This window comes from Stegostoma tigrinum, chromosome 20 (genome assembly GCF_030684315.1).
Source record: "Stegostoma tigrinum isolate sSteTig4 chromosome 20, sSteTig4.hap1, whole genome shotgun sequence".
Lineage (NCBI taxonomy): Eukaryota > Metazoa > Chordata > Chondrichthyes > Orectolobiformes > Stegostomatidae > Stegostoma > Stegostoma tigrinum.
In genome coordinates, this window is record NC_081373.1 from 32313576 (window position 1) to 32340222 (window position 26647).

Here is a 26647-nt window from a genome sequence, read left to right on the forward strand (position 1 = left end):
TCACAGCCCTGTTCCAATCTTGGCCGTATTTATGCATTCTGGCTTTGGTTACTGGATAATGAGCAGGAGCAATAACCCTAACCATGTTTTTTTCTGTTTAACTTGAGGATACATAGCCCAGTTTTAGAGCAAGCACGTGTACCTATTTTTCCACTTCGTAAAATATGGATTGAACACAGATTGGAGAAACCTAGAATCAGGAAGTTTCATCAGTTCATTTAATAAACGCATCCTCATACATTTTGAAAAGGGAAAATATACTGGATAAACGATGTTCAGTTGAAATGGTTACAAAAATTTATCATCATGAGATTAGGAAAATTCTAACTTCGTCATGGGAAACAAGCCTGGTAAGAACAGATAACATTTTTAATGTATGCTTTTTCAATCTGTTAATTTTAAATATTTTTCTTTGACGAGAGAGATTCTAAACATTTTTTTTCAGTGTAGGGGGTCTAAATCATAGCCAAAGTATTTCCGCCAGCTTAGTTTCTTTAACTACACAAACTGCATTTAGGAATACCGTTTAACATTTTAGCACAAAACTATTCCACTGTGGTTTTTTTAAGTTGAGCAAGACCAGCACTGTGCATCATCCTTCAACAGGGCACATGCTTTCATTTCAAACCATTTCTCCTTTTTTATTATTGCAGTATCTAGTAACAGTAATAGGTTTTGAAGGCTCTTACCCGCAATGTGAGTAGTTGCAAAGTGGTTTTCTCACACTCAGTGTTGAGCTGTAACCAGCTAACTTTATTGTTTTCACCTTGATATAGAGTGGGAGATCCTGTTGCAAACTTTGCTATCATTCTGAAGGTGGATTTACGTCCTCCTTGTTTCACACTGTCTTTTCTCTTTCCAATTAAAGCAACATGATTTTTTTGAAATGTTATATCATCTGTAAAGGAAGATTTCACATTAATTCAGTCAAGTGCTATTATTTGAAACAAAACAGAAATTACTAGAAAACCTCAGCAGGTGTGGCAGCATCTGTGGAGAGAAATCAGAGTTAACATTTCAGGTCCTGTGACCTTTGTCAGAACACTGGACCCAAAGTGATAACTTTGATTTCTCTACACGGATGTTGCTAGACCTGCTGAGCTTTTCCAGCACTTTCTGTGTTTATTTCTGATTTCAAGCATCTGCAGTTATTTCGGTTTTTATTAGGTGCTGTTATTTCATTTATGATGGTGAGGTGGTAAAATTATTAAAGGATTTTACTTTTAATTACTTAAGGATATAGTAATGAAAAAAGTAAAAATATAAAACATTTTTAAAAATTTCACCCTATTGTTTGGAAAGGTTGGTACATTTTAATCAGTGTCTCACTGGTTCAGTCATTTGCCCAACATTCTAAGCAGCACTGTATCTTTCTCTGATAAACACAAGTATTTTGTTTTTTGTTTGTGACTAAGCTTACCATGTGCAGGCTGCCCTACAAAACTGCTTCTGGAGTGAAATTAGTGTGCCGGTGGCCACACTGACAGCAGTGTTAAGATGAAGGAGAATGTCCGGGGATTGGAGAGTTCAAATGGAAAACATATAAGTGCATTGAGAAGTTGACTCTGATCCATCAACTTCCAGGTTTAACTCAATTCCACAATGTTGGGTTTGAATTTCTTATACCTTCACAAGAATTGATATTTTCCAATCAACATGTTCGAAGATAGTATTGCACATCTCTGAAGTAGGTGGACTTGAAGTGGGCTTCTTGGCTCAGAGGTGGGGAGATTACCATTGCACCACAAGAATCTCAATAAAAATATCCTAAATTGCTATTATCACAATCATCTAAACAGGACGTGATGTCATAATACCATGACTTATACGCTATCTATGAGCAAAAGAACTAGAAGATAGATGCGTGCAACAGACTCACAGTTAGCTTGATCCTGATTCAAATTAAGAACCCATATTATTGTTTATCAATCCTTGTCACCTGATTGGTATATTTCCAAGATATAGAGAAGAACCTAATAAGATCTATTAAACCAACCAATAGGTTACAATATGGAAGTGCAATTGTAAAGGAGATACAAGCACAAAAACATATCATTGAGTAGGTACAGTCTACAGGTTATTCATAATTCTTCCAGCATTGGCACAAAAGTGGTGTAATGCTATTGATATGTGCATTTAAAACTGTCCATTTATGAAAAATATTTGCAAAGCATCAGGTAATAGACGCCATTGGGAGCACCAAGAGAAAAAGGAAAGACCAAAACAAGTGCTCAATGCAACAAGAGGTCACAGCCATGGGCCAGAATGGTCCAGAATTCCAGTTAACTATGACCTTGTGACAAAAAGCTTCAATACAACCTTTTTTCATAGAACCCCTACAGTGTGGAAGCAGGTCATTCGGCCCATCAAGTCCACACCAACCCTCTGAAGAACATGCCACCCGGATCCACTCCCCTATCCAACCCCTGTAACCCTGCATGTTCCCATGGCTACCCCATCTAAGCCTGCACATCCTTGGGCTCTATGGGTCAATTTAGTATGGCCAATCCACCTAATCTATACATCCAAAATGTTAGCTTTCCTACTCCTGTGATGCTACCGAGCCTGATGTGTTCTACCAGCTCTATACTGTGTTGGATAGACTGGGTATGTCTTCACTAGAACGCAGGAGGTTGAGGGGTGACCTATTAGAAGTTTATAAGATCATGAATGGCAATAATAGAGTGGAAAATATGAGGCTTTTTTTTCAGGGTGCATCAATTACTAGGGGACACAAGTTCAAGGTGCGAGGGGGGAAGTTTAAAAGAGATGCGTGAGGCAAGTTTTTCACACAAAGGTTGGTGAGTGCTTGGAGTGCATTGCCAGGAGAGGTTGTGGAAGCAGACAAAATAGCAGCATTCAAGAAGCCCTTGTACAAATAGATAAACAGGAAGGGCACAGACGGAAGAAGCCTGTAAGTGAAGATAGTTTCAGTATGGAAGAGCAAAATGTGTTGGCGCAGGCTTGGAGGACCGAAGGGCCTGTTCGTGCGCTATACTGTTTTTTGTTCATTGAATACCATCTAAATTATTGACAACAAGAGAATGAAGGCAACACAACATAAGGACACCCTCGTAGTCTTAGTAGCTGACCTAACATGCCTACACCTGGAGACATTTGATAGATTGGAAGTTTCAAGGATGCTGCAGCATTGTGTCACTGTGCTGATACTACCCCATCCATCAACTTTTCAGGTAAGTGCAGCATTCACTTTCAGAATATGAAGAAATTTGAATGGATAAGATAGAGAGAGATGGCTTAGTCTGAAAGGTTCAACATCACACAGATTGGTAAAGTTCCTTCATGAGTGTCAGCAAGATAGATGTCTCTATATGCACAAGGTGTTGGATGTGGTTCTAAAATGATGCCTTTACAAAATTTCAACCCTTCAAGTCTCCAACCCTCGATCTACAACATTGTCTGAATCTGTTTAATTTCATTTCCCTATGAGTACCTGTAACTAATTAAACCCAGAAAGATTAATTCCTTTATGAACTATTGAATAAAGAAATACACTTTTTTCGCAGAAGGATCACCAATATATTATGATTGACTTTAAAAAGCCATAAATGGAAAGAACATCAAATGTTCAGTTTTTTTTCACCTAACTGGGGAGGCGATGCATGAGGTTGATGCCCTCCAGAAAAGACTTGGATTATGCCTCTTGGAGAAGTAAAAGCTATTGGTTTCACCTCGAAGAGTGTGTCCACTGCCCATATTAATTATTCAAATATAGAATACCTTAGCACTGGCATTTGGCACCTAATTGTTCCACCTTTGCATTTTTGAAAAGAAATTCATTATGGAAACTGAATATGAGCTGCTTGAAATGATCTGGTGAAAGCTGTTGAATTATGTGTCACTAGGACAGTAGTGCCTACAAGTCAAAATACAAATCTACAGTTGTGACATACCACAAACCAAGCAATTCCATACTCATCTCCTAAATCTTAAGCCATTTGCCTAACTTATCAAAAACTATTGACCTTTTCCTAAATCTACAAGTAGTTGACATGGACATTGAAACAGAAGACATTATGCACATTGTTATGGGCACTGGAGATTTTTTTCCAATAAGACTTTCTGTAAGTCATATGACTAGTGGTAATTGCTTACTTTGTTTTAGATCCCTCTTGGGACTGCTTTGTACAGTGACAATGACAAATTACCATTGGGAGTTCAATTGGAGGAAAGTCTCCCAAGAACAAACTGAGTTGGAGTAAGCTTGGTAAAAACAAGCTGCCCACCTGCTCGCTCATATTTCTGCTAAGAATATCCACTTATTGAGTTAATGATGAGAACTATTTGTTCTTTTAAAACAATTATTGGAAAATCATCTTAAAATTGTTATTTCTTGAGCAAGTTGAGTCTGCAAGACTTCAGTGCCAACCATGTATGGTTAGTGACCTGATTGCATAAGCTGGCATATCAAAGCAACAAACTCCAGAACATTCTATGCTTTATCGTTTTGATTTCAACAATAACTAAAGTGGGGTTTTTCTAGGAAGTGAATCTCTTCAGAGAAGTTTGTTTTATCCCTGATTCCTAAAGTGTGCCTGTGGTACAGGATTATTCAGGGGAATTAGCACCTGTATTTCTATATTACTGATTGAATATATTAGCGTTTATTTCATTTCTTAAAATGAGTTTTGGTTTTGAGTAATAAATCAATAACTGTGTTTATTGGAATATCTGGTTGATCTATATTATTGTTTAAAACCCAATATAGATAGGGCATTGAGTTGGTCATCTTGGTAACTTTAAAAAGCATTGTTATTTTATGTTGTGACCAATAGAGTTGTGGAACTAGTGTTATAATGCAGCCCTCCAATCTTTGTTGAAACAACATTGAACTTATGCATATTGGGTAATAAAAATGCTAAACATTGAAGTTGGAAACATTCAGCCTTCTTGTGCTTCAACAACAATGGAGATAAGTGACTAGTGGATATTCCAGAGGTTAATAAAATTTTGCTATACAGTTAAGAACTTGGGATATCTTAAGGAGTCATCTTTAATGGAATGCAAGCTGTAATCCCAGTGCCATGTGACCTGATATCCTCCAACACTTGCACCAGGCACACTGGGAAGTGATTAACTGGATAAGGTGATGGTACATAAGTTAAAATCTACCAAGAGGTATGGCGAGCTGTGAGAAGGTGCACAATATGTCAATCTTCATGCCCAGAAACTCTACTACCCCTCATAGTACCCATGAATCCGTAGACTGGACATGTAACTGATTGCTTCAGTATCTGTAGAATGATTTCTTGGCTGAAATGAATGACTTCCTTTCAAATTTCATTTATCTGTCAATTACAACAAATCTAGTGTATCTTTTACAGACTAATTAAGCTCAATCACAGAGGGTAGTCTCTGACAACTGATTCCAACACAATGGGTGATCCTTTAAAGTGGTGTGTGAGAATTGGGAGTCAACTTGTGTTTGGCTCAAAAATGATACTTCCAAACCAGATCATTAAGGGTTAATCAATAATGATTAATTGGATATGACAATGAACAATCGCAGATAAGCAGAAAATTACATGGAGAGCAGTCCCAGTGCAAAAAAAAAACAGACTGTTTTGGCTGGAATGTATAACCTTGATTGTCTGTTGGAACCATTCTTTTATGGAGTTAACATGGAGCAATCTAAAACTTGTTTTCTGCTCAGTGGAATATCTGATAAGGTGCTGAAAGTGCAACGAAATGGTGATACAGCACATAACCAGAATAGTATTAATATTGGGGACCTTTCCCCACCTGGCGGACTTTTCACCAGAAGGACACTTCACCGAGGGATTGTGTTCATGAGAATAGAGCTGCGGAATTTCACGTTTGGACTGGAGTTTGCAGACCAGTGCCGTGGAAACTAAGATAGAGCTCCATGTACCAAATGTCACCCAGGAGTCTGCGATGGGCAGAAGACAGTAAGACTCGCTTGTTGAATATTTCTAAGATAGTTTAAATGAATAGATTCACTCGTTAGTTTACATATATCTGAACTGAATTAATTAATACATTTGCTTTATATCCGAGCGCATGTGACTTCTTGTATTCGTTTTGATTTGGCTAATGATTATGCACTTTCAGCCCAACAATCCACTATTTCATCACTATATTACTCCAGATCTAATTGAAAGGTGGAAAGTTTGTTTCAAGCCATAAATTCTTCAAGTATGAAGTGTCAACAAAAAAACATAATCCACACCAACCACACCCTCCACCTCCTCCAGAAGCCCTGGTCGACCCATTGTCTCAGCCTGCTCCTGCCCCACCGAATTCATCTCCACCTATCTGGACTCCATTTTCTCCCCTTTGGTCCAGGAACTCCCCACCTACGTCCATGACACCACCCACGCCCTCCACCTCCTCCAGAACTTCCAATTCCCTGGCCCCAAACACCTCATTTTCACCATGGCCATCCAGTCCCGATACACCTGTATTCCACATGCAGATGGCTCAAGGCCCTCCGCTTCTTCCTGTCCCACAGGCCCGACCAATCCCCCTCCACCGACACCTTCATCTGCCTAGCCGAACTCGTCCTCACCCTCAACAACTTCTCTTTCGATTCCTCCCACTACCTACAGACAAAAGGGGTGGCCATGGGCACCCGCATGGGCCCCAGCTATGCCTGCCTCTTTGTAGGTTACGTGGAACAGTCCCTCTTCCGCACCTACACAGGTCCCCAAACCCCACCTCTTCCTCCGTGACTTGATGACTGTATCAGCGCCACCTCTTGGTCCCCAGAGGAGCTCGAACAGTTCATCCACTTCACCAACACCTTCCACCCCAACCTCAAGTTCACCTGGGCCATCTCCAACACATCCCTCATCTTCCTGGACCTCTCAGTCTCCATCTCAGGCAACCAGGTAGTTACTGATGTCCATTTCAAGCCCACCTACTCCCACACCTACCTAGAATACACCTCCTCCCACCCATCCTCCTGCAAAAATTCCATCCCCTATTCCCAATTCCTCCGCCTCCGCCGCATCTGCTCCCAAGATGAGGCATTCCACTCCCGCACATACCAGATGTCCAAGTTCTTCAAGGACTGCAACTTTCCCCCCGCAGTGGTCGAGAATGCCCTTGACCGCGTCTCCTGCATTTCCCACAACACATCCCTCACACCCCGCCCCCGCCACAACCGCCCAAAGAGGATCCCCCTCGTTCTCACACACCACCCCACCAACCTCCAGATACAATGCATCATCCTTCAACACTTCCGCCATCTACAATCCGACCCCACCACCCAAGACATTTTTCCATCCCCATCCTTGTCTGCCTTCTGAAGAGACCACTCTCTCCATGACTCCCTTGTTCGCTCCACACTGCCCTCCAACCCCATCACACCCGGCACTTTCCCCTGCAACCGCAGGAAGTGCTACACTTGCCCCCACACCTCCTCCCTCACCCCCATCCCAGGCCCCAAGATGACTTTCCATATTAAGCAGAGGTTCAGCTGCACACCCGCCAATGTGGTATACTGTATCCATTGTACCCGGTGTGGCTTCCTCTACATTGGGGAAACCAAGCGGAGGCTTGGGGACCGCTTTGCAGAACACCTCCACTCGGTTTGCAATAAACAACTGCACCTCCCAGTCACAAACCATTTTAACTCCCCCTCCCATTCTTCAGATGACATGTCCATCATGGGCCTCCTGCAGTGCCACAAGGATGCCACTCGAAGGTTGCAGGAACCGCAACTCATATTCTGCTTGGGAACCCTGCAGCCCAATGGTATCCATGTGGACTTCACCAGCTTCAAAATCTCCCCTTCCCCCACCGCATCCCACAACCAGCCCATTCGCCCCCTCCCCCCACTGCATCACACAACCAGCCCAGCTCATCCCCTCCCCCCACTGCATCCCAAAACCAGCCCAGCCTGTCTCTGCCTCCCTGACCTGTTCTTCCTCTCACCCATCCCTTCCTCCCATCTCAAGCCGCACCTCCATTTCCTACCTACTAACCTCATCCCACCTCCTTGACCTGTCCGTCTTCCCTGGACTGACCTATCCCCTCCCTACTTCCCCACCTATACTCTCCTCTCCACCTATCTTCTTTTCTCTCCATCTTCGGTCCGCCTCCCACTCTCTCCCTATTTATTCCAGTTCCCTCACCCCATCCCCCTCTCTGATGAAGGGTCTAGGCCCGAAACGTCAGCTTTTGTGCTCCTGAGATGCTGCTTGGCCTGCTGTGTTCATCCAGCTTCATACTTTGTTACCATAATCCAAACATAGCCATCTGCACCTTACAGTGGTACTGCTCAGTGTGACTGTTCTCAACCTGCAGAGTTACTATTCAGCAGACAATGCAGAAATACCTCCCCACTCATTGCACATTGATACATCCAGGAATACAAGATGCATTACTCAAAAAACAGAGAAAGATGAAAGATGCCAATGACTGTCACCAGAGTAATGATTTGTCCAGCCTGAACATCAGACAAAAGGTTCAAGTACAACATCAGCTGATGACACAGAGAATACAGCAGAAATAATCAGAAGATGCCCAGAACCAAGGCTGTATTGTGTACAAACATCAAATAGTATGGGAGTGCAATAGAACAAATGTCAAATCAGAACAATATGACAACCAGAAAATCTGCACAATGCTACTGCAAATAGAACACGGTACAAGACATAACACTAACAAAGCACTCTGTCATGTTTTGGAGACTCATAAATTTTTTGCTTTTCAGTTATAGTTTATTCAGACACAACACTTTCTTTTTCATTTTTATGTAAGTAGCTTGAGGGAGAAATTACAGTTCCAAAACATGTGAACACAGTAAATAGGAGCAGTTGGCTATTAGGCTTCTTAAACTTGCTCTGACATTCAATAAAATCACGGAAGTTTCAATTATAGCCTCAGCTCCACTTTCTTGTATCGTGGACTGCAGCACATTCTCCTGAGGGAAGGTGAATAGCCAGAGATTAAGACATAAATTGCTATTACTGGCTTGAGAGATGAGGTCTTGAAAGCAGACTTTTAGGAGAAAGGAAAGAGATTAAAAAGTAGGATTTCAGAAGGAGCAGTCTCAGAAATACTTCGATACTACATGTCAATGATCAATTGAAAACGTGTGGCTGGGGAATTACTGTAGGAGAGAGGCTGTCAGATTTCTGAGACGTTTACAACAAGTTCTGGGATAGGTAGGATCTGTGCAAGATGGAAAGGTTGCACCTTAACAACCAGGAGAAATATCCTTTCAGGAGGTTTGCTTGTGTTGATAGGGAAGCTTAAACAAGATTTGAAGATGAATGGGAACCTGAGATGGAGCTCAGATTGGAGGGTACAAAACTGGTAACAGGAAAGGGAAAAATAGCAGGCAAACGTAGACATTTGAAGTGAAGGCAAGTATCAAATTGGATCAGAATGCAGAATAATGTTTAAAAAGACTAAGTTAAGAGCACTTTATCTGAATGTATGCATCATTTGCTTTTTGGTAGATGACTTGAAGGTTTAAATAGAGTTAAATGGGTATGATTTAATTTTTGTTAAAAGAGAATGAACAGATGTGGAGTATTTACAACTTCAACTCTTGGTTTATGGGATAGGTAGGTGAAACAGCATTGAAGTGCATAGTAAGCTGTGGGAGAGTTTGTCAGCAGTCACCATGACTGTGGCCTCTACAGGGGGAGCATAGAGGAGCAGGATGTGCATCATTGAGATGTAAGGTCAAAGTTCAGTGCAGGGAGGACATTTCGGAGGCAAAGCTCAATGTAGTGGGTCTCCACATGGAGATGGGCTGTTGAGGTAGATTGAGGAAAAAGGGGATATTTAGGCTCTAGAGGGGCATTTGACAATGTAATGGAGCCTGGTGCTGACAGTATCCATCATGACCTGCAAACCTGCCATCCCTTGCTGTTCTCTAAATGCAAAATGCAATTGGATAATAGCTGGGAGAATGTGCTGGGTGCACAGAGTTAGCACCAGGTTTATGGACAAAAGTGTACGCTCTGCTGAATGACAGGTGATTGAAGGGGCAAATGCATACAGCAACTCCTGCTTCATTTCATTTGCAATCACATTTTCGCACATTTACAATGCTTGCACAGTGAACATGCTTAAGCTTTGAATGCTGCCATTAATGATTGCAAAAATAACATTGGCATCTCAATGATGCAGATGCTAGTGGCAATGACTGCAAGAGAGGTAAGTACTGGTCAACAGAAACCCAACAGTTGTGAAACTTCCAAGGGTGCTGTGGGAGAACAGGAACATCACTTCATCATATGTTGAGTAAGTATAACAATGGAATCTCCCGAATGTACTGAAAGTTCAAATGATTGATATTGTTCTGGGATGGGAAGAGGATCAAAATATAGCATGTATTCCCTTTCTGCTGCAATGTGTTGGTCATTCAGCCAGCATGACGCCTTTATCTAAATGCTGTACATGCCATGACCATGTTGCAGGAGACAACTGAGCTCCTGAAAATGTGATTCCATTGTTTGCACTGCTTTAGAGGTTGGGTTTGGGCATAAGGGTTTCCCGTGTAGTCCGGACAGAATGTACTTCATGATCCTGGTGTACTTGGCTCTGCTCAATTCGTGCTGGCAATGAGGTGATGCACTGGATGCTCAGGAGTAAGGGGTAGAAGCAGTCCTCCAAGGAGGAGGATGAGGACACTCGGGAGGAAGCTCTCTTTGTCAATTAACAGAAATCAGCTACATTAGTAACTACAAGCTAGGCAGGACTTGATTGATTCCAGTAGATGAGAGCTGGTTGCAGCAAACCATCATGGAATGTAAAACAGTCATTCGTCATGACGCTGGCATTTGGTTTACATTGTGGCGACAAACAGCAGCGTCTAACCATTCCATTTCCGTTTAATTTTGCTGGCTAAAAGTAAAATCTCATCTTTAGAATTGTTCAATTGCTTGCCTGTATATGATGTTGCCCTACTGGACAATGACATGCTGTGGGTCTCCAGTTGGCATTGGGAACAGAGCAGTGGTGGCTTCGTATGAGCGTTTAGCTAAGATGTAGCTAAAATAAACCATGTGGCATGTAACTAAGATAAACCATCCTGGCTAAACAGTAGTTAGGGTGAGACAATGGGCTGTATGTGAAAAGGAGTGTCAGCCATGCTGACTATGTCTCATGACCTGTGTGGCTTTGTGGCTGCTGTGGCAATAGATTGCTGTTGACTGGGAATGCTGAATTGTCAACACTTGTCTGCATGCACCGTTAGCTTTAAAGAATGGCATGAGTGCTTATGATCGGTAAGTGGCCAATTATTCAGGAAATAGTGCATCGTAAGATCAGACAAATTGGATGCTATGGGATAGGGTAAGTATTTAACAATGTGAATTTGGTAAGATATGGCAAGAAATCTTGCTAAGCCAATGTAAGCAATACGTTCCAACAAGCTAAAAGCAACTGGCACTTAGCCAAAAAAAAAGCTCATTATTTTACACAGTACTCTAGATGCCATCTCACTATTATAGAGTCATAAAGTCGTAAAGCATGGGCAAGTTCAAAACTAAAGGACATATTTTTCAGGTGAGAGGAGAAAGATTTAAAAGGGACATTAGTGCCAACATTTTTACACAGGGAGTGATTCGTAAGTGGAATGAACTGTTGGAGGAAGTGGTGGATGCAGGTATAACATTTAAAAGACATTTGGGTAAGTACATGAACAGGAAAAGTTTTGAAGGATATAGGCCACATGCAGGCAAGTGCTACTATTTAGGTTTGGAACATGATCAACTGCAGCAAATATTCGCTACTTCTTTATTCCCTTCTCCTTGCAATGAATGATAACATTCCATTTGCCTTCCTGGTCACTTAACTTGCATGAAAAACATTTGTAATTCATATACCTGGACACCCAAGTTCCTCTGAACCTTAGAATACTTCAGTCTCTCTCCATTTAAGTAATATTCTGCTCTCCTATTCTTCCTGACAAAGTGGATGAGTTCACATGTTCCTGCATTATACTCCATCAGCCATTTTTTTGTCCTCATTAAAGCTATCTAGATCCCTTTTTGTCCTGATAACTCACCTTCCTACCTACCTTTGTATCATGACTAAACTGAGCAATCATGCTTTAGATCGTAAATGGCTAATGTGCCTGCCTGGTCAGCACAACACTCCAATAATTCTATTTTGCCAATTCAAAAGTTACCCTTTATCTTCTACTCTCCACTTCCTCGCCAACCAATTCTCAATTCGTGATACAATATTAACCCATTCACCATTAATTCTTGTTACCAACATTTAATGTGATGCATTGTCAAATACCTTTTAGAAATGCAAACATATTGCATAGGTTCCCCTTGATCCGTAGTGTTTTTATTTCTTCAAAAATTTCTGAAACATTGGTCAAATGTGAATTCCTTTCACAAAAACCACGAAGAAAACCCTAAATCAATTAGGCAGTGTCAAAGTGCCCTGATATAACATCTTTAGTAATAGATTCTAGAATTACTGTCATTGAATGAATCAAAAGACCAATCTGAATCACAGTTTGGATGCCCCATTGCAAAGCCAAGTTCAATCCATTGTTTGGCTCTTGACAGAGCGGGGTGGGGGGGGGGTCCATATGAGGCTGGAAAAATTACAACTCAGGACAAAATGGTTCTTAATAAGCTTCTTCATTAAGTTCATTGTTTACCAGCATCCATGAAGTGTTCTGCTGATTCCTGTGGCAACCCATTCCTAAAAAAGATGTCTGGAGGTAAGACAGTGCCAGAGAGCCATCTCAGTAGGGTTCTCTGCTGCTTTCCTCGGATATTTGACTCCGTAAGTCTGGTAAAGATCAGCCCTTAAAATGTCCTTTTTGATGTTTTTTGTCTTGCACTTAAGAGGCCAATTCACAAGAAATAACATATGAAAGGACAGTGCTGATTAGTTGGCAAATGAACATTGTAAGTTCATACCGGTTCATGATGACTGACAGTTAACTGCCCAGCTTTGTTTAAATTTTAAGCAAAAAATGTTGACTAGGGTGGGCCAAGTCATGAAACTTTAAACAAAATTGTTGTCACTCTTTTCTTGTTGCAATGAAACAGGCACCGCGTGTACATGTTCTTTCTGTCTCTAAAGAACAGGGCTCTGTGTATGAATATAACTTCCAGCACAAATAAGTACATCATACTGCAAGCTTAACTGACAATCCCAAATTGGTTGTCAGTATAATTCTTTGCATACTAATGCTGATGTAGCAAATGTTGTCGAATTGCAGAATCACATCTAATGTCGGAAGCTGTGTTGTGAGCTATGTAAGTGTGAACTGGCTGGTCTAATCAGCACCTTATTTGTTGTGCACAGCCAGAGGAATATGCTGTTTAACATGATCCACCTGTCTATAGCTTGGATGGTCTGTATACGTTGCATCATATCAGCTGGATATTATAAGAGCAATGAGCTGCTGGGTGATATGATAATGTGTATCCTCACAGACCACTGATGGACATACTTAGAGGATAGTGTATCTGTGGAATTCCTTACAGGAGAGGGCTGATGAGGATGGGTCATTAACTATACCGTTCGAGTTTTGAAGTTGCCATATATCTCTCTCAGCGCCAGCTAAATGTTTGAGTTCTCTCTGTCTATGCCAGAATTTTCTCTTGATGTTTTTTCTTCCTGGACTGGCAAAATGTTGCATACGAGACAATCTATTTTACTGAATTTGCCTTTGTGAAGGGTGTGTTGATGGAATGTTACTATATTGGAACATTTAATGTTTAGAAGTTAAATTATCTTATTATTCTGTAAAGTTTCCAATAGAGTAACGTTGTTTCAATTCTTCTTTCTTTTGTTTGTATTTTAACTAGAGATAAGAATAAAGCATGTTTTGCTGAAAGCCGAGTCATGTGACCAATTGAATTACATGTAGAATGCAGGACCTTATGCTTGTCTTTAAATAAGAAAATGTAAGATCTAGGCTATCTCCTTGATATGTTTGAAGGGGGTTCAGTCTGGTCCATTACACATGATATCATTTAATGCCAGAGCTGACTCAATGGACTGAATGGCTACTTCTGCTCCTACATCTCACAGTCTTAAAATTCCCAGTAAGGCTACTGTGTGGCTTGGAGGGGAGCTTGAAGGTCATAGTAACCACAAATCTGCTGCTCCTGTCCTTCTAAGTGGAAGAGATCATGTGTTTGAAAGATCCTATCCAAGGGCCCTGGGTTAGTTAGAAAGAAAAAGTTGGTGCAGCGCATCTTCTAAATGGTACTTACTGGTGGAAGGAAGAAAGATTGAAGGTACAGATAGGATGCTGATCAATTGAGTAGCTTTGTCCTGAATGCTGTTGAACATCTTGAGCTTGATCTGCACTAATTCAAGATATTCAATGAATTAGCATAGTAGATGAAGGGTGAAAAGATGAATATAGGCACTAAATTGGCACAGGGGTACATGGAATGAGAAGGAATAGGAAGAGGGAATAGGTTTCTTTGGTTTGCATGGGTGGGGCTCGGCGAGAGTGTAGGGCTGAGGAGCTGTGAGGGATTATGAAGGATGAAGACTATAGGAATGTCTTCTACTTTTCCTCTTTTGAAGAGTTAAGATACCCATTGGATTTTGGCCTCCAAAAATATGTGGAGCTAACAAAAAAAAAATTGGGTAATTCAGAGTGCCTGGTTATTTAAATCCATGATAGGTTTTGGTGCTACATGACTGATTTCCCAAACAATAATTTTCACACTGGGGTGCCTATTGATGAACATCCCCCTTGTTTACTGAATGGAAACATTTGTTGACATATAATAATTGACATAATGTCAGATGTTAGTTGAAGCAATTACAATGTATTGGGTTTTGTTCTACAACGGGAGTGTATTTTTTTCACTAGTGACATCACAAATAGATAACTTTATTTTCTGTCAGGATGCCTCCCAATTAATGCCAATTCTGGATAACAGATGAGCTGGCATTGACAGGAAAGGGCAAAAGGCAGTGGCTGAGGAGATCTAAGTTGGAATGGCTGTAGGAAGAAAAAGCAGGGGGAATGTTTTCTGTTTTCATCTTTATGTTTAAAGTTTAAACACTGCCAGAGGACCAGGCAGTCTTTCTGTCTAGCTCACCTTAGGAACTGGGAAGTCTCTTAGATTCTTGCTTGTCGGCTGGCCTGGATCACAGTACAGCCCGCATCCCTGGACTGAGAATAGGAAAGGTTGAAATTGTGAAACCAGGATTTCTACTGACTGTACTCCAAACCTGGGAACAAAAATCAGCGCCTATTCCTTTGTTTATGAAGTCATGGATCTGGTCAACCTCAAATCAACCTCATTAATTTGTCCAGTCAGTAATAAAGATCGGGTTCATACATCTTTCAGGTCTCTTTCATCTTGAAACCCTTTTAAAATTATACGAATTAGATTGTACTGCCTCTCGTCAGTCTTCTTACTTTAAGAGCCAAGACTTTTTACTTTTGTGTCCTTAAAGACTGCAAGGAGAATAATCGATTTATAAATAAAACCAGAATTACTGGGATGGCTGCATAATTTCACAGCAGGGAATTTGAAACCTATTGTGAACTCTGTTTTTGTGGCTGTGGGTTCCTACTGTGCGTAGAAGGTTAGGAGTTGAGGAGATGTTTAGAAGTGAAGCTGGTGTTTCTCAGCTAATTGAGCAGGTTGGAACTGGGAACAAGTTACAGAGACACAGGCACAGAGGGAGACAGAAAGATTCAGAGGGGTGTGCAATTGTTCTTCCCAAGAAAAGCTACCCATTTTTGCAGTTGATAAAACTCAGTTTCAACTTGAAGAATACTGGTTACCTTTGCTGCAGTTATCACTGTGAGCTGTGACTTTTGAATTGATAGATCAGAGACACTTTCCAAGTCAATCTCTTTTTTTACTTGCAGCTACAGTCTAATTACTTACAATAAATAATAATTGTTGTTTAGTACAGAAACCTGGTCGATTCTTTCTATAAAAGTTAGGCTGAAAGTCAGATAGATTGGGTTACTCTGTGTACCTGAAAAGAAACTTTAATGTTTGGTACAACTCTAGGATTAGTGGGGCTGGATTTCATAAATCATAACGTTACCAATTGCATCACTTCATATTCTTTGAATTAAATATTTTTCGTGGGATGTGGGTGTCACTGGCTAGGCCAGAATTTATCACCCATTTCTAATTGCCCTGAAGGCAGTTAAGAGTCAACCACATTGCTATGGATCTGGAATCACATGTAGGCAATTTCCTTCCCTAAATGACATTCATGAGCCAGATAGGTTTTTTTTCCTGGCAATTGGCCTGGGTTTCATGATCACTATTACACTCTTAATGCTAGATATTTTAATTGAATCCAAATGCCAGTGTCTACCATGGCAAGATTTGAACACACTTCCTGAGACCATTACCTGGGTCTCTGGCTTAATAGTCTAGCAATAATATTACTAGGCCGTCACCTTCCCAAATTCCATTTGCTTTGTGCCTGCTCTTTTCACTAGTCTGTCTATATCCTCCTGAAATCTATTTTTACCCTTTTATCTGTACATTAAATTTCCAAGCTTCATGTCATCAGCAAACTTTGAAGTGATGCCTTGTCTAGTCTATGATTATACATTTTACAAGTGCAATGATCCTAAGATCAGCTGCCTGGTTTGACAATAAAAGCATTACCCTATCTGCATACTTAAGGGAATAAAATTCTGCTTCAGTGATTCCTGATCCTCAAATGTATTTAAATAAAGCTACTGAAAATTCAATATCTTTCCTGATTATGGTAGCCTTTTGACCCATACTAACACATTCCTTATCTCCTTTCCATCCAATGAAACCATGACAATGCAATGGCGTATTTGGCCTTCTCAGTAAATACCTATACCATTTGCCTTCAACTTGATTCTAACTAAATACCTGTTCAGCACCTTTCTGGGAAAGATAACTGTCCATCTACTACATAAACCCATGAGTGAAAACCACAATGCAATATTTCTCTGTGAAGGCATGTAATTTCAAATGTCTTTCTAGAGATTCTAAGCCACATTTATCTGGAGAAGAAAAACATATTTTTAGCGCTGTAGATCGAACTCAATTATGTTTATCAAAATGCAATGTAAGGGATAATAATAAAATGGTTTATATGAAACATCTGATAATGTAATTTCAAATGGAATCACTCCAATAAGCAGACATATTAAAATATTACAGTCTTCCTCGTCAAATGCCTGAAACCAATACCCTTCACTTTCAACTTTAAGTTTAGTTTATCATTTCTGATTAAATGTGATTCTCCTTGTCTTTAGTTTCTAATACCAAAATTCATCAGAGTTCAGAATTAGGATTAAAATATACTTATATTATACTTAGTTATGTTAAGATTAAACATTTTCAATATCTTGCATTTAGTTTTTTCACATCAGAGGTAATCAATCCACAAGCTAATGAACATCTAGCCGTATCCCCAAATAAAAGAAAATCATAAACATGCCCTGTGTTTGCCAGCCTCTGAAAGAGACAATGAGTTAACATTTTGAATGTCAATCATCAGTAGAATACCAGAGTCATTAGTTTACCTTTTATGTTTGCCACAGATTATCTGTTAACAAACTCTGCTTTGATTATGAAACTTGTAGGGCCAGTGCCATCTGGGAATTCATCACAAAAACTCACATTCTATATGCAATATTAAGGAAGTGCTGCATGGTTGGAGAGGCTGTATCTTAAGATGAGGCAATAAACTGAGGCCTAAGATGGATGTAAAGCACATCTCAGGTGGATGTAAAACGCTCATTCACACTGTTTAGAAGGATATCACAAAAAGATTCCTGCTCATTATCACATTGTTATTAGTGGAAGCTTTCTGTGCAAAAATTAGCTGTATTGTGTCTGCCTTTACAATAATGAGAACAGTGAGCACATGTCAAAAGTATCTAATTGATTGAAAAGCACTTTGGAACATTGAGGTTGTGAAAGGCTCCACACAAATGTACGCTTTTCTTTTTCATTTCAGATTCTGAAGGGCCAGCTGTGTTTTCCCAGAATTATCATTATTTTCATCATTTCCAGTTTTTGTTCCTTTTATATCTGCTATTTTTACACTCTGTTGTACCTTAATGTTTTCAGAAGAATCTTTGATGTGGGTCAAATGTTCATAAATTATATTACTGCAGAATCAGCTGAACCAAGAAAGACTGGAAATTTTAAAAATAAGTGACTTACATCCAAAGTGCCTTCAATTTTTGTTTTCTGCAATCTTTTTGCATTTGTTACAGATTCAATTCACCTAAATCAGGCCATTTTCTCAAGTCTAGTCATAGGTACTATGTCAAAATTGTGAATTCCACTGTTTGGGAAAACTCGTGTTCTTTCCTTAGACATACAAGCCATGAGTAATCATGCTTTAAAAGTTTTAATATTCAAAAAATTACTAAGTACTAACCAATGTAATAAGTTATTAAGTGGCTCAGCATATGTTTTTACAGCCACTTTCAGTCATTTTGAGCCATGTTATTCACAGGAGGAGGACAAATCCTTGATTAAAATGCTTATTTTTCATACTGAAGCCACTTTTATTTGCATTGACAAAGCTGCACCTAATTAACAACCTTAAACATAAAACATACATTTTAATGGAAAAAAGAATTACTGGGCAGCATTGTGGCTCAGTGGTTAGCAGCGCTGCCTCACGTGCCAGGGACCCAGGTTTGATTCTGCGATTGTGTGTGTGGAGTTTCAAATTCTCCCGATATCTATGTGTGTTTCCTCCGATGCTCCAGTTTCCTCCCACAGTTGAAAGATGTGCAGGTTAGGTGGATTGGCCAGGGGAAATACAGGATCACAGGGATTGGGTGGGGAGGTGGGTCTATGTGAGGTGCTCTTCGGAGGGGTGGTGTGGACTCAATAGGCTGAATGGCCTGTTTCTACACTGTAGGCATTTTATGAATTACATTTTATTAATGCTTCCAGATTGCACTTGTCCAAGGAATATTTTTCATCTGTGAGAATGTGAATTATTTCTTAACAGAAATTTTGTAACATAATGAGCATAATTTCAGTAATCATTTTGGTGCAATTTCTCAAGTGAAATCTCCAATGTATTTTTAAGTAAGTAATTTATTTGTTGGCACATACCTGTTTCCATTACAATCTCAGAGAAGGGATGCTGCCATTTTTGGTGATGACACTTATAGTTCTGATCGAGTCTCGCATAATTAGTTCCTTTTTTCGTATTTGGAAGGAATAAACAGAAATAAGCAGACCCTTCAGGTAGACTTGGAGCATCTTTTATAGCAGAATGCACATGTCCATTACATTGGTATATAGTTTTACAATCTTTCTGAGCAGTTGATATTTGTTCCTGAATGCAGTAATTGTCTATCAGGGATACATCCAATGTTTTTTGATCCAAATCAACTTCTTGTTTTGGGTTTTCTATGGTTGGAATGAGTTTAACTGTGCCATTGCCACCATCTGCTGATGATATGGAAGAAGTGCAATTTAGCTTGAAGGATAAAGTTGTTTTCTGTTTTAATCCATTGTTTGTAAGAGAGCAAAAATCGACCAAAAGAGATTTGTCTAAATAATACGCACTCTTAAAGCACTGTGGTTGAACTTCAAAATGTGAAAATGATACAACTGACTGAAACTGCTGTGCAAGATGGTGGGTTTTGTCACCATTGTTGCTTAGCAGCAAGATTTCAGGATGCCTGCTATCAATTTTTAAAGAACCTGGCCTGTCTTCTGTTGAATGTAACACTGAGTGAGGCTCAGAACATTTCACTGTAGCTGTATATCCATCACAAAGAAATTCATTCATATTATCTGTGCTGGAATGAACGTGCATAATGCCTTCAGAACTCTTGAAATTTTTCAGAACTTTCACAGATCTGTCACATGCTGTTGCTTTTCTCTCATCAGTAGAAGCACTAACGGTTTGTTTGGAAGTATTGTTAACTGGGCTCATCAGTTTTCGGGCTGTAATTGTAATGGAGGAAAACCCTTTCCTGGATTTTGTTAAGACTCCACGTTTTCTCCAATGCATAGTGGAGTCCAAAATTCTATACTCAACTGGCATTTTTGACAGTGACGTGTGTAGTGTTTTAACATTTAGATTTCTTAATAATTGATGGGAGTGTCCAGGCTGGACATGCTGTAAACAAATAGATGAAGCACAGGAATGCTCTTTGTCTGCTTCCTTTCTGATTGCTAGTGAGATAAGAGCAGATGGTATCATTGCAGTGTCTTTGCTGGATGTTGCATACAGCTGAAAAGAAAAAGAAAATTGCAAATTAATCGTCAGTAACATGCCAAGAATTGTATAATTAAAGTGCTAAGATCCTTTATGCTAAAGTTGCTTCAATATTTTGTATTCTAATTCTTTCTACCTGAATGAAAATGAACATTAGCACTTTAATCCTATTAAATGAGACAAAATTGCACATATAAAATTGAAAGCTTGGCTTGAATTGCAGAATTGAGACAGCTACATTAATGCTCATATATAAAGCTGTCGAGTCTTTTTTCATTCAGCTAGGTGGCATGCATTTACAAGAAATTCCTTTCCTCTTTATCAAACCATGTGAGTGCAATTCAATGTAAAATCTTCATGACTGAGGGATAATGCATATAATGAGTAATTGCTCATTGGAAAGGAGTAGTACTTAAAGTTGCATGTTTATTGTATACTGTTACATATATCTTATAGTTATTAACGTAAACTAACTGATACTGGAAAACAGCCAATGGTGACAAATCAATGCAAATGGCAACTTAAATAATTTTTCATCACATGTCCACTATGCAATTTAAATCACTCCTGATTCAGTAACTTTGCGTACTATGTTTTTATTTTTGAAATTTAGTACTGAGGATATCTATGTAAATACCAGTGTTGACACATAAATCTTGCTCATTTTATTTTGTTTGGGACCAGCTAAGAACATCTGATAGCCTCAAAAATCAGATGTGTTTTGCTTTAATTTTTAGTTTTTAGTTGGGTTATGCATTTACAGGATTCTCTCATTTCAAATAAATATGAACTATGATGATTGTCTATCATTTGAAATGTCTGTTACGTCATGCCTGAGCAATTGTAGTTTTGATTAATTAGAACCTTGATGTCAAATACACTGTAGCTTTTCAATGAACAAACTGGCACAATAAAATTCATGGCATGGCTCTTAGGAAATGGAAAAGCACTATAGAAAAATGGGAAGGATCTCCAGTGCAGTTGAAAGATGTCACGTGACCCATTGCTTCCCTTGCATTAATGGTTCTTTTATTGCAATGTTGGCAATACTGTTTCCGCATTGCAGTCCCGTTACTGCTCTTCACAACCACATAGCAGCCAGAGGCTGTGGCGTTTTGCATCAGTCAGTTAACACACATGCAAATCTAAGCAAAATGTTTGAGTGGGATATAAATGACTTTTAAATTTAAATGCCTCCAGAGTATTTTTGAGTGCAATTTGTGAAATTACACTTTCTATAGCAGGATCGCACTATATTCCCAGATAACACAGAAAGCCAATATTGAGGTATATTTACTTGTGAACTACATCTTTGGCAATGATTCATTCCCCACCTTCCCCCACACCCCTTCCCTGCAACCCCCTACCTGTCTCCATTTGAAAAATAAAAAGCTGAAAGTGATTATTATTAATATACAGCCTCTCAGGTCCAAAATCAATTTAAAAAGTAATTCAGTGTTGACCCAAAAGAATTGCCTACCATATTGCACTGTAATAACATTGAATAGATATGGGTGCGGTGCTCTGACAGGGAAAACTTGCCCTTGTTTGTATTGGAATGTGTGAAAAATGAGAGAACAGTTAGTTTTAGATGAAGAATTAAGTTTATTGTCAGTATTCTTAACTTGTTGAATAACTTATTTATGAGTTTGTTTTTTAGGTTATACAATCGAAACCCATTTTTATCTAAAATAAACACAGGGGGTTCTGCTATAAAGCAAAATTTGCGTTCCTGGGCAATATCATGTTACAGAAAATTGTGCTACAGTATTAATGTGGCCTATGGGAACAACAGGGTTAGAGAATGACCACTAAAAACAATCACTCAAAATCACTCAAAAACCTAACACAAAGGATATCACAGTTTGAATAAATGTTTTATTCATATCTAATAATGAAATAAAAGTAAATTAACGTCTTATCTTGAAAAAAAATGTCAAGGTGACTTGATGGAGGAGAAGGCTTTAAGGTTGCTCTGTTGTTAATGCGGGGGCTGAGGGTCGTCATCATCATTATCATCATCACCTTCAGGTACAGTTGTGGTTGCAGGATTAGGGCAAAAAATAGTTAATCCAGAAGTGGATGGCTGTGGCTCACTGTCTTCTGACTGTCTCTTGGGGGTTGGCTTAAAAAAACTCCAGTTTTTGCTGGTTTGCCCTTTCTCTTCTTTCATGAAGAAGCTGGTCATAGGGTGCCAAATAAGATCTTATTCCACGAACTGCTACCCTGCTGCGTTCTGCATTGTAATTGTTGTCCTCTAACAGCTGCAACTGCTTCTCAATTTCCCTGAGGACGGGAGACAAAATAAAAGTGGAAAGATCCTGTCATCATGTGTCCTAGACTTTATCTTATTCATCTCCAGCTTTTGCATCCCCCTTACCAAGGAGTTGTTGTAGATCAGCTGTAAAGAGGTCTTCATACCCGGACTCAAGCAGCTCTTCAACATCCTCACTCTCCAGTACTTCAAATCCAACTTGCTTTGCAAGATCAACGCTATGTTCTTTGGTTCTTAGGAGCTTCTCTGACAGGTCAAAGCCTTTAAAATCTTGAAAAAAAGATCTGGGAGAAGCTTCTGCAAACTGCATGTAAGCAGTCCTTACTGACATCATCCCAAGCACCCACAGTAATGTCAATTGCATTCTTGATGTTAAAGCTCTTCTAAAATTGAAGAACACTGTCCTTATCCTCCTCAGTGGCTACAATTAGCCTGTTGAATTTGTGCCTTAAATAATAAGCGTTAATGCTGCCATTGCACCCTGGTCCATGGGTTGAAGGAGAAAGTGTGTTTGGGAATAGAAATAGCAGTTTGTTGTTGGTGGCTTGGCACATTATCCAGGATGAGGAGAACCTTGAAATCCAAATTTTCTTCCCTGCAATACTTTCAACAAACATCTTCCAAAGCATCAACAATAAGATCATAAAAAATTTTCCCTGCCATTCAACCTCATTTGCTTGACCTAAAGTAGATGCCTAGAGTAGACTTAAGGTGAGCTTTCAAGGCTCACGGGTTGGCAGAGTGGTATATTACCACAGGCTTAAGCTTTAAGTCTCCCCGGCGTTGGCACCCAGCAGCACTGTCATACGATCATTTGCCATCTTAAAGCCTGGAGAGTGTGTTTCATTCATAGAAATGCAGGTTCTTGAAGGTATTCTCTTCCAGTACAAATCTGTCGCATCCAAATTGAAAATTTGATCTAAGTAGTAGCCTTCTTCATCGATGAATCTTTTTACTATGTGAAGAAACGTCATCGCATACTTCTCATTTGCACTGGCAGCTTCGCCACATAGCTTTGCGATGTGAAAAGCATAGCTGTTCTTAAAACCAGCAAACCAGTCACTGCTAACACCAAAGGCAGGCACATCTGCAGGACTTTCGGTTTTATTTGTTAGACCTTTGTAAATTGACAAGGCTTTCTCTTGGTGACAAAAGTTGTCCCAGATCACTTTTTCATTTGATCTTCTATCTACACACTTAGAAGCCACTCCATCTCCTCAAATTTCTTTGTCCGTGACCTCACAGATTTGCTAGCATTCAGATAGTTCTAGCAATAGAACTCACTTTAATCTTTTCTGTCTTGCCTATAATGGTGCATAAGGTAAACTCCTTTACTCCTGTTATGTGAACTATGTCACATGTTCTCTCATTACGCTCAAAACACTTCATAATGTCTTGATTCTCTTTCAGTATTATAACTTCTTTTACATTGACCACCTGCAATTTTACCATCAGGCCTCTTCTTGCTGACATTTTTGTCATTTTGTCCTTGCATTTTTGTGGGTAACACAGCAGAATTTTCAAAAAAAACTGAGCACTGTACTTTGCGCAGCAAGTGCAATGATCATGTGATGCTGGTGTGCAGACTCATTTGGAGCTAACATTACATATGCTTAGGACAAAGCCTGTGAAATGATCATGTAGTATCAACGCCTGAATCACTTTATAGCCAATGTAAGTTGGCGTTTTTGAAATAGCATTCTCCTATTCGTCAGCCGTGTTATAGCCAAATCACATTGCCGAATCACACATTATAGCAGAATCTCCTGCATGGCATTTGCAAGCCCTCAGCGCTCTCTAAGTATAGTAGTGCTCCTGACATGACCTTATGCTGGAAACCTGGGCACAGAATCAGCAGTCCATTTGAAAGATCAAGTCTGCAGAGAGAAACTGGTCCTCGCTCCATGCACAACATTTTGTCAAGTTGCTCAATACGCAGAGCTTGTGAGGGCATGGAGCAGAAAATAAGCTTGAAAAGCTAAGAATTCTCAGCCCTCCCTCACTTAAACGTTCCAATTGGAACAACATCTATTGCAGCCCTGGACTTGGAAAAAATTCTGGGAAATTCTGAGACAGGTTTGGAGGCCTGATGCCTGTCATGTCAGCCCAAAAGTTTACTGTCCGTTTTTCTTTCTTGATTTTTCTGGGAAATAGTGTTAACCAGGTGGAACAGAAAGGAAAGTCCCTTATCATTATTTTACTTCAGTTTCTGATAATGCTAAATGTTATAATTCATCCCTTTTTTAACTTGCTGAGCCTTGCATAGGGTGGCATCGTGGCTCAGTGGTTAGCACTGCAGCCTCACAGTGCCAGCAACCTGGGTTCAACTCCACCTTTGGGTGACTGTCTGTGTGGAGCTTGCACATTCTCCCCATGTCTGTGAGGGTTTCCTCCGAGTGTTCCGATTTCCTCCCATGGTCCAAAGATGTTCAGGCTAGGTGAATTGGCCGTGTTAAATTGTCCATAGTGTTCAGGGACGTGTAAGTTAGGTGGGTCATAGTGGGATGGGTTGGTTTTGAGATCCAGTGTGGACCTGTTGCACCAAAGGGCCTGTTTCTACACTGTAGGCATACTATGATGACTGAAAGTAAAAATCAGGTAGGACAAGATCTTAATAAATAAGAAAATAGATGTTTCTTCATCTTAACTGGTAATTAATCAATACACTTTATAATATTTTCTATAAGTTAATGTATGGAATGAAGTTTCTGACCTGAGTATTGTTCAAACTTATAGTGAAATGCATCACTGGCTGAAACATTCCTATAACTGATCCTTAAATTCAGTTTTACAAGCTCATTGAGGTTGAACACTCAAAGTTGATTTGGCTTCAGTCACAGACAGAGGTAATCTCATATTCATAAGTCTGTCATGGTTGTTACTATGTTGCTTTTTGGGTACTATTCTTACACTAATGTAAAATTAGCCATTTTACCAATATTAAGATTAGTGCAAATATCAACAGGATAACAGGGAAGCTTCTATACAAACAGCAAACAATACAATTTTAAATAAACAACGACATAATATATTTTGTGAATATCGAGACACATCTTAGTTAATTACAAATCAAGGTATATCAGAAATTAACATCTGAAAAACTGTGCTAAACTGTCATGCAATGACACAACCTTGCACTGCAAAGAAAATTGAGTATGATATGTCATCCAAAATTGGTCTACTTGCTCTGAGTACAGAAAATCAAAAGCATAATTTTTAAAACCAAACTCCAGAAAGTGATATCTGCAGAGAAAATGAATTTACTTCTCAATGCTGCGGTATTGCTGGAATTGCTTATTTATTACTGAAATGTAAAAGCTGTCAATATGCTTGAGTTGAATTCAGCCTTGATGTTCAACTATTTTCAAGCCATTGCACACAATAAGGTGCTGATATGCCATGTGAAATCTGAACAAATCCAAATGGAAAATGAATTCGGACTAAGCTGAATCGGACTCTAAAGCTACTCTGATATCCACTGTTAAGAAGTAATCGGTTCCCATGGGCTCGAGAACAGCTTTTTTTTAAGTGGACTATTCAGAGACTAGATTGGGGAAATGATGATCTAAAAAGCTGGTTTCCTCTGGTGTCTTTCCCAAAATGAGCAGGTATGATGCATTAAAGCTATTTGGGAATGAACACTCTCATGAAATTGATCCCTGAAATTAGCATGTCCCAGAGCCTTATTAAAATTGACAAATTCCCTGAGTAGGGGAAGCTGCAATCAGGGCCACCAGGAAAATATTGCATATCTGTTCCTTATTTCAGTAGAATACCAGAGAATTCAAACAAAGACAGTTTTACTGAGTCACTGGGGATGCCTGTGCTAGCAATTCCCGCAGATAGTAATTCGATTCCAACACACAAAACACAAAGGCAGAACTGAGAAAAAACACAAAATGGCCCTCTATGGATCCACACTGTCACTTTTTTTAAACCAATAAGTCAATTTGAATTGGAATGCAATTTTGAAATGTTCCTCCATTAGAATATTGTCAAATTTCTGATTTGAAAGTGGCACTCATCTCTACAGCTTCACTTTATTGTCTCCTAAACAACATTTTGGTATTTACATAATGGCAGAAAAGGTGCCTAAAAGGTTTCAATGTCTGCTTTTAAAGCTAAAACAATCCCTCTGTTTTAAATTACCTAAGAAACATATGTGTCAAACATATATAGGTCGTTCTCATTGGACTGGTAGCGGCTCTTTCT

General features: G+C 39.5%; 1 protein-coding gene across 6 annotated transcripts in view; it reads right to left on the reverse strand.

The window, feature by feature from the left end:
- The window catches only part of c20h10orf90 (chromosome 20 C10orf90 homolog), a 377977-nt gene that overhangs the window by 44321 nt on the left and 307009 nt on the right, over positions 1 to 26647 (reverse strand). For all 6 annotated transcript variants that reach the window (XM_059653092.1, XM_048551086.2, XM_048551083.2 and 3 more), the window contains 2 exons: positions 19044 to 20175; positions 690 to 898 (listed from right to left, as the gene is read on the reverse strand). In XM_059653092.1, the coding sequence (XP_059509075.1) occupies positions 690 to 898; positions 19044 to 20175 (1341 nt within the window). The remainder of the gene's footprint in view (positions 1 to 689; positions 899 to 19043; positions 20176 to 26647) is intronic.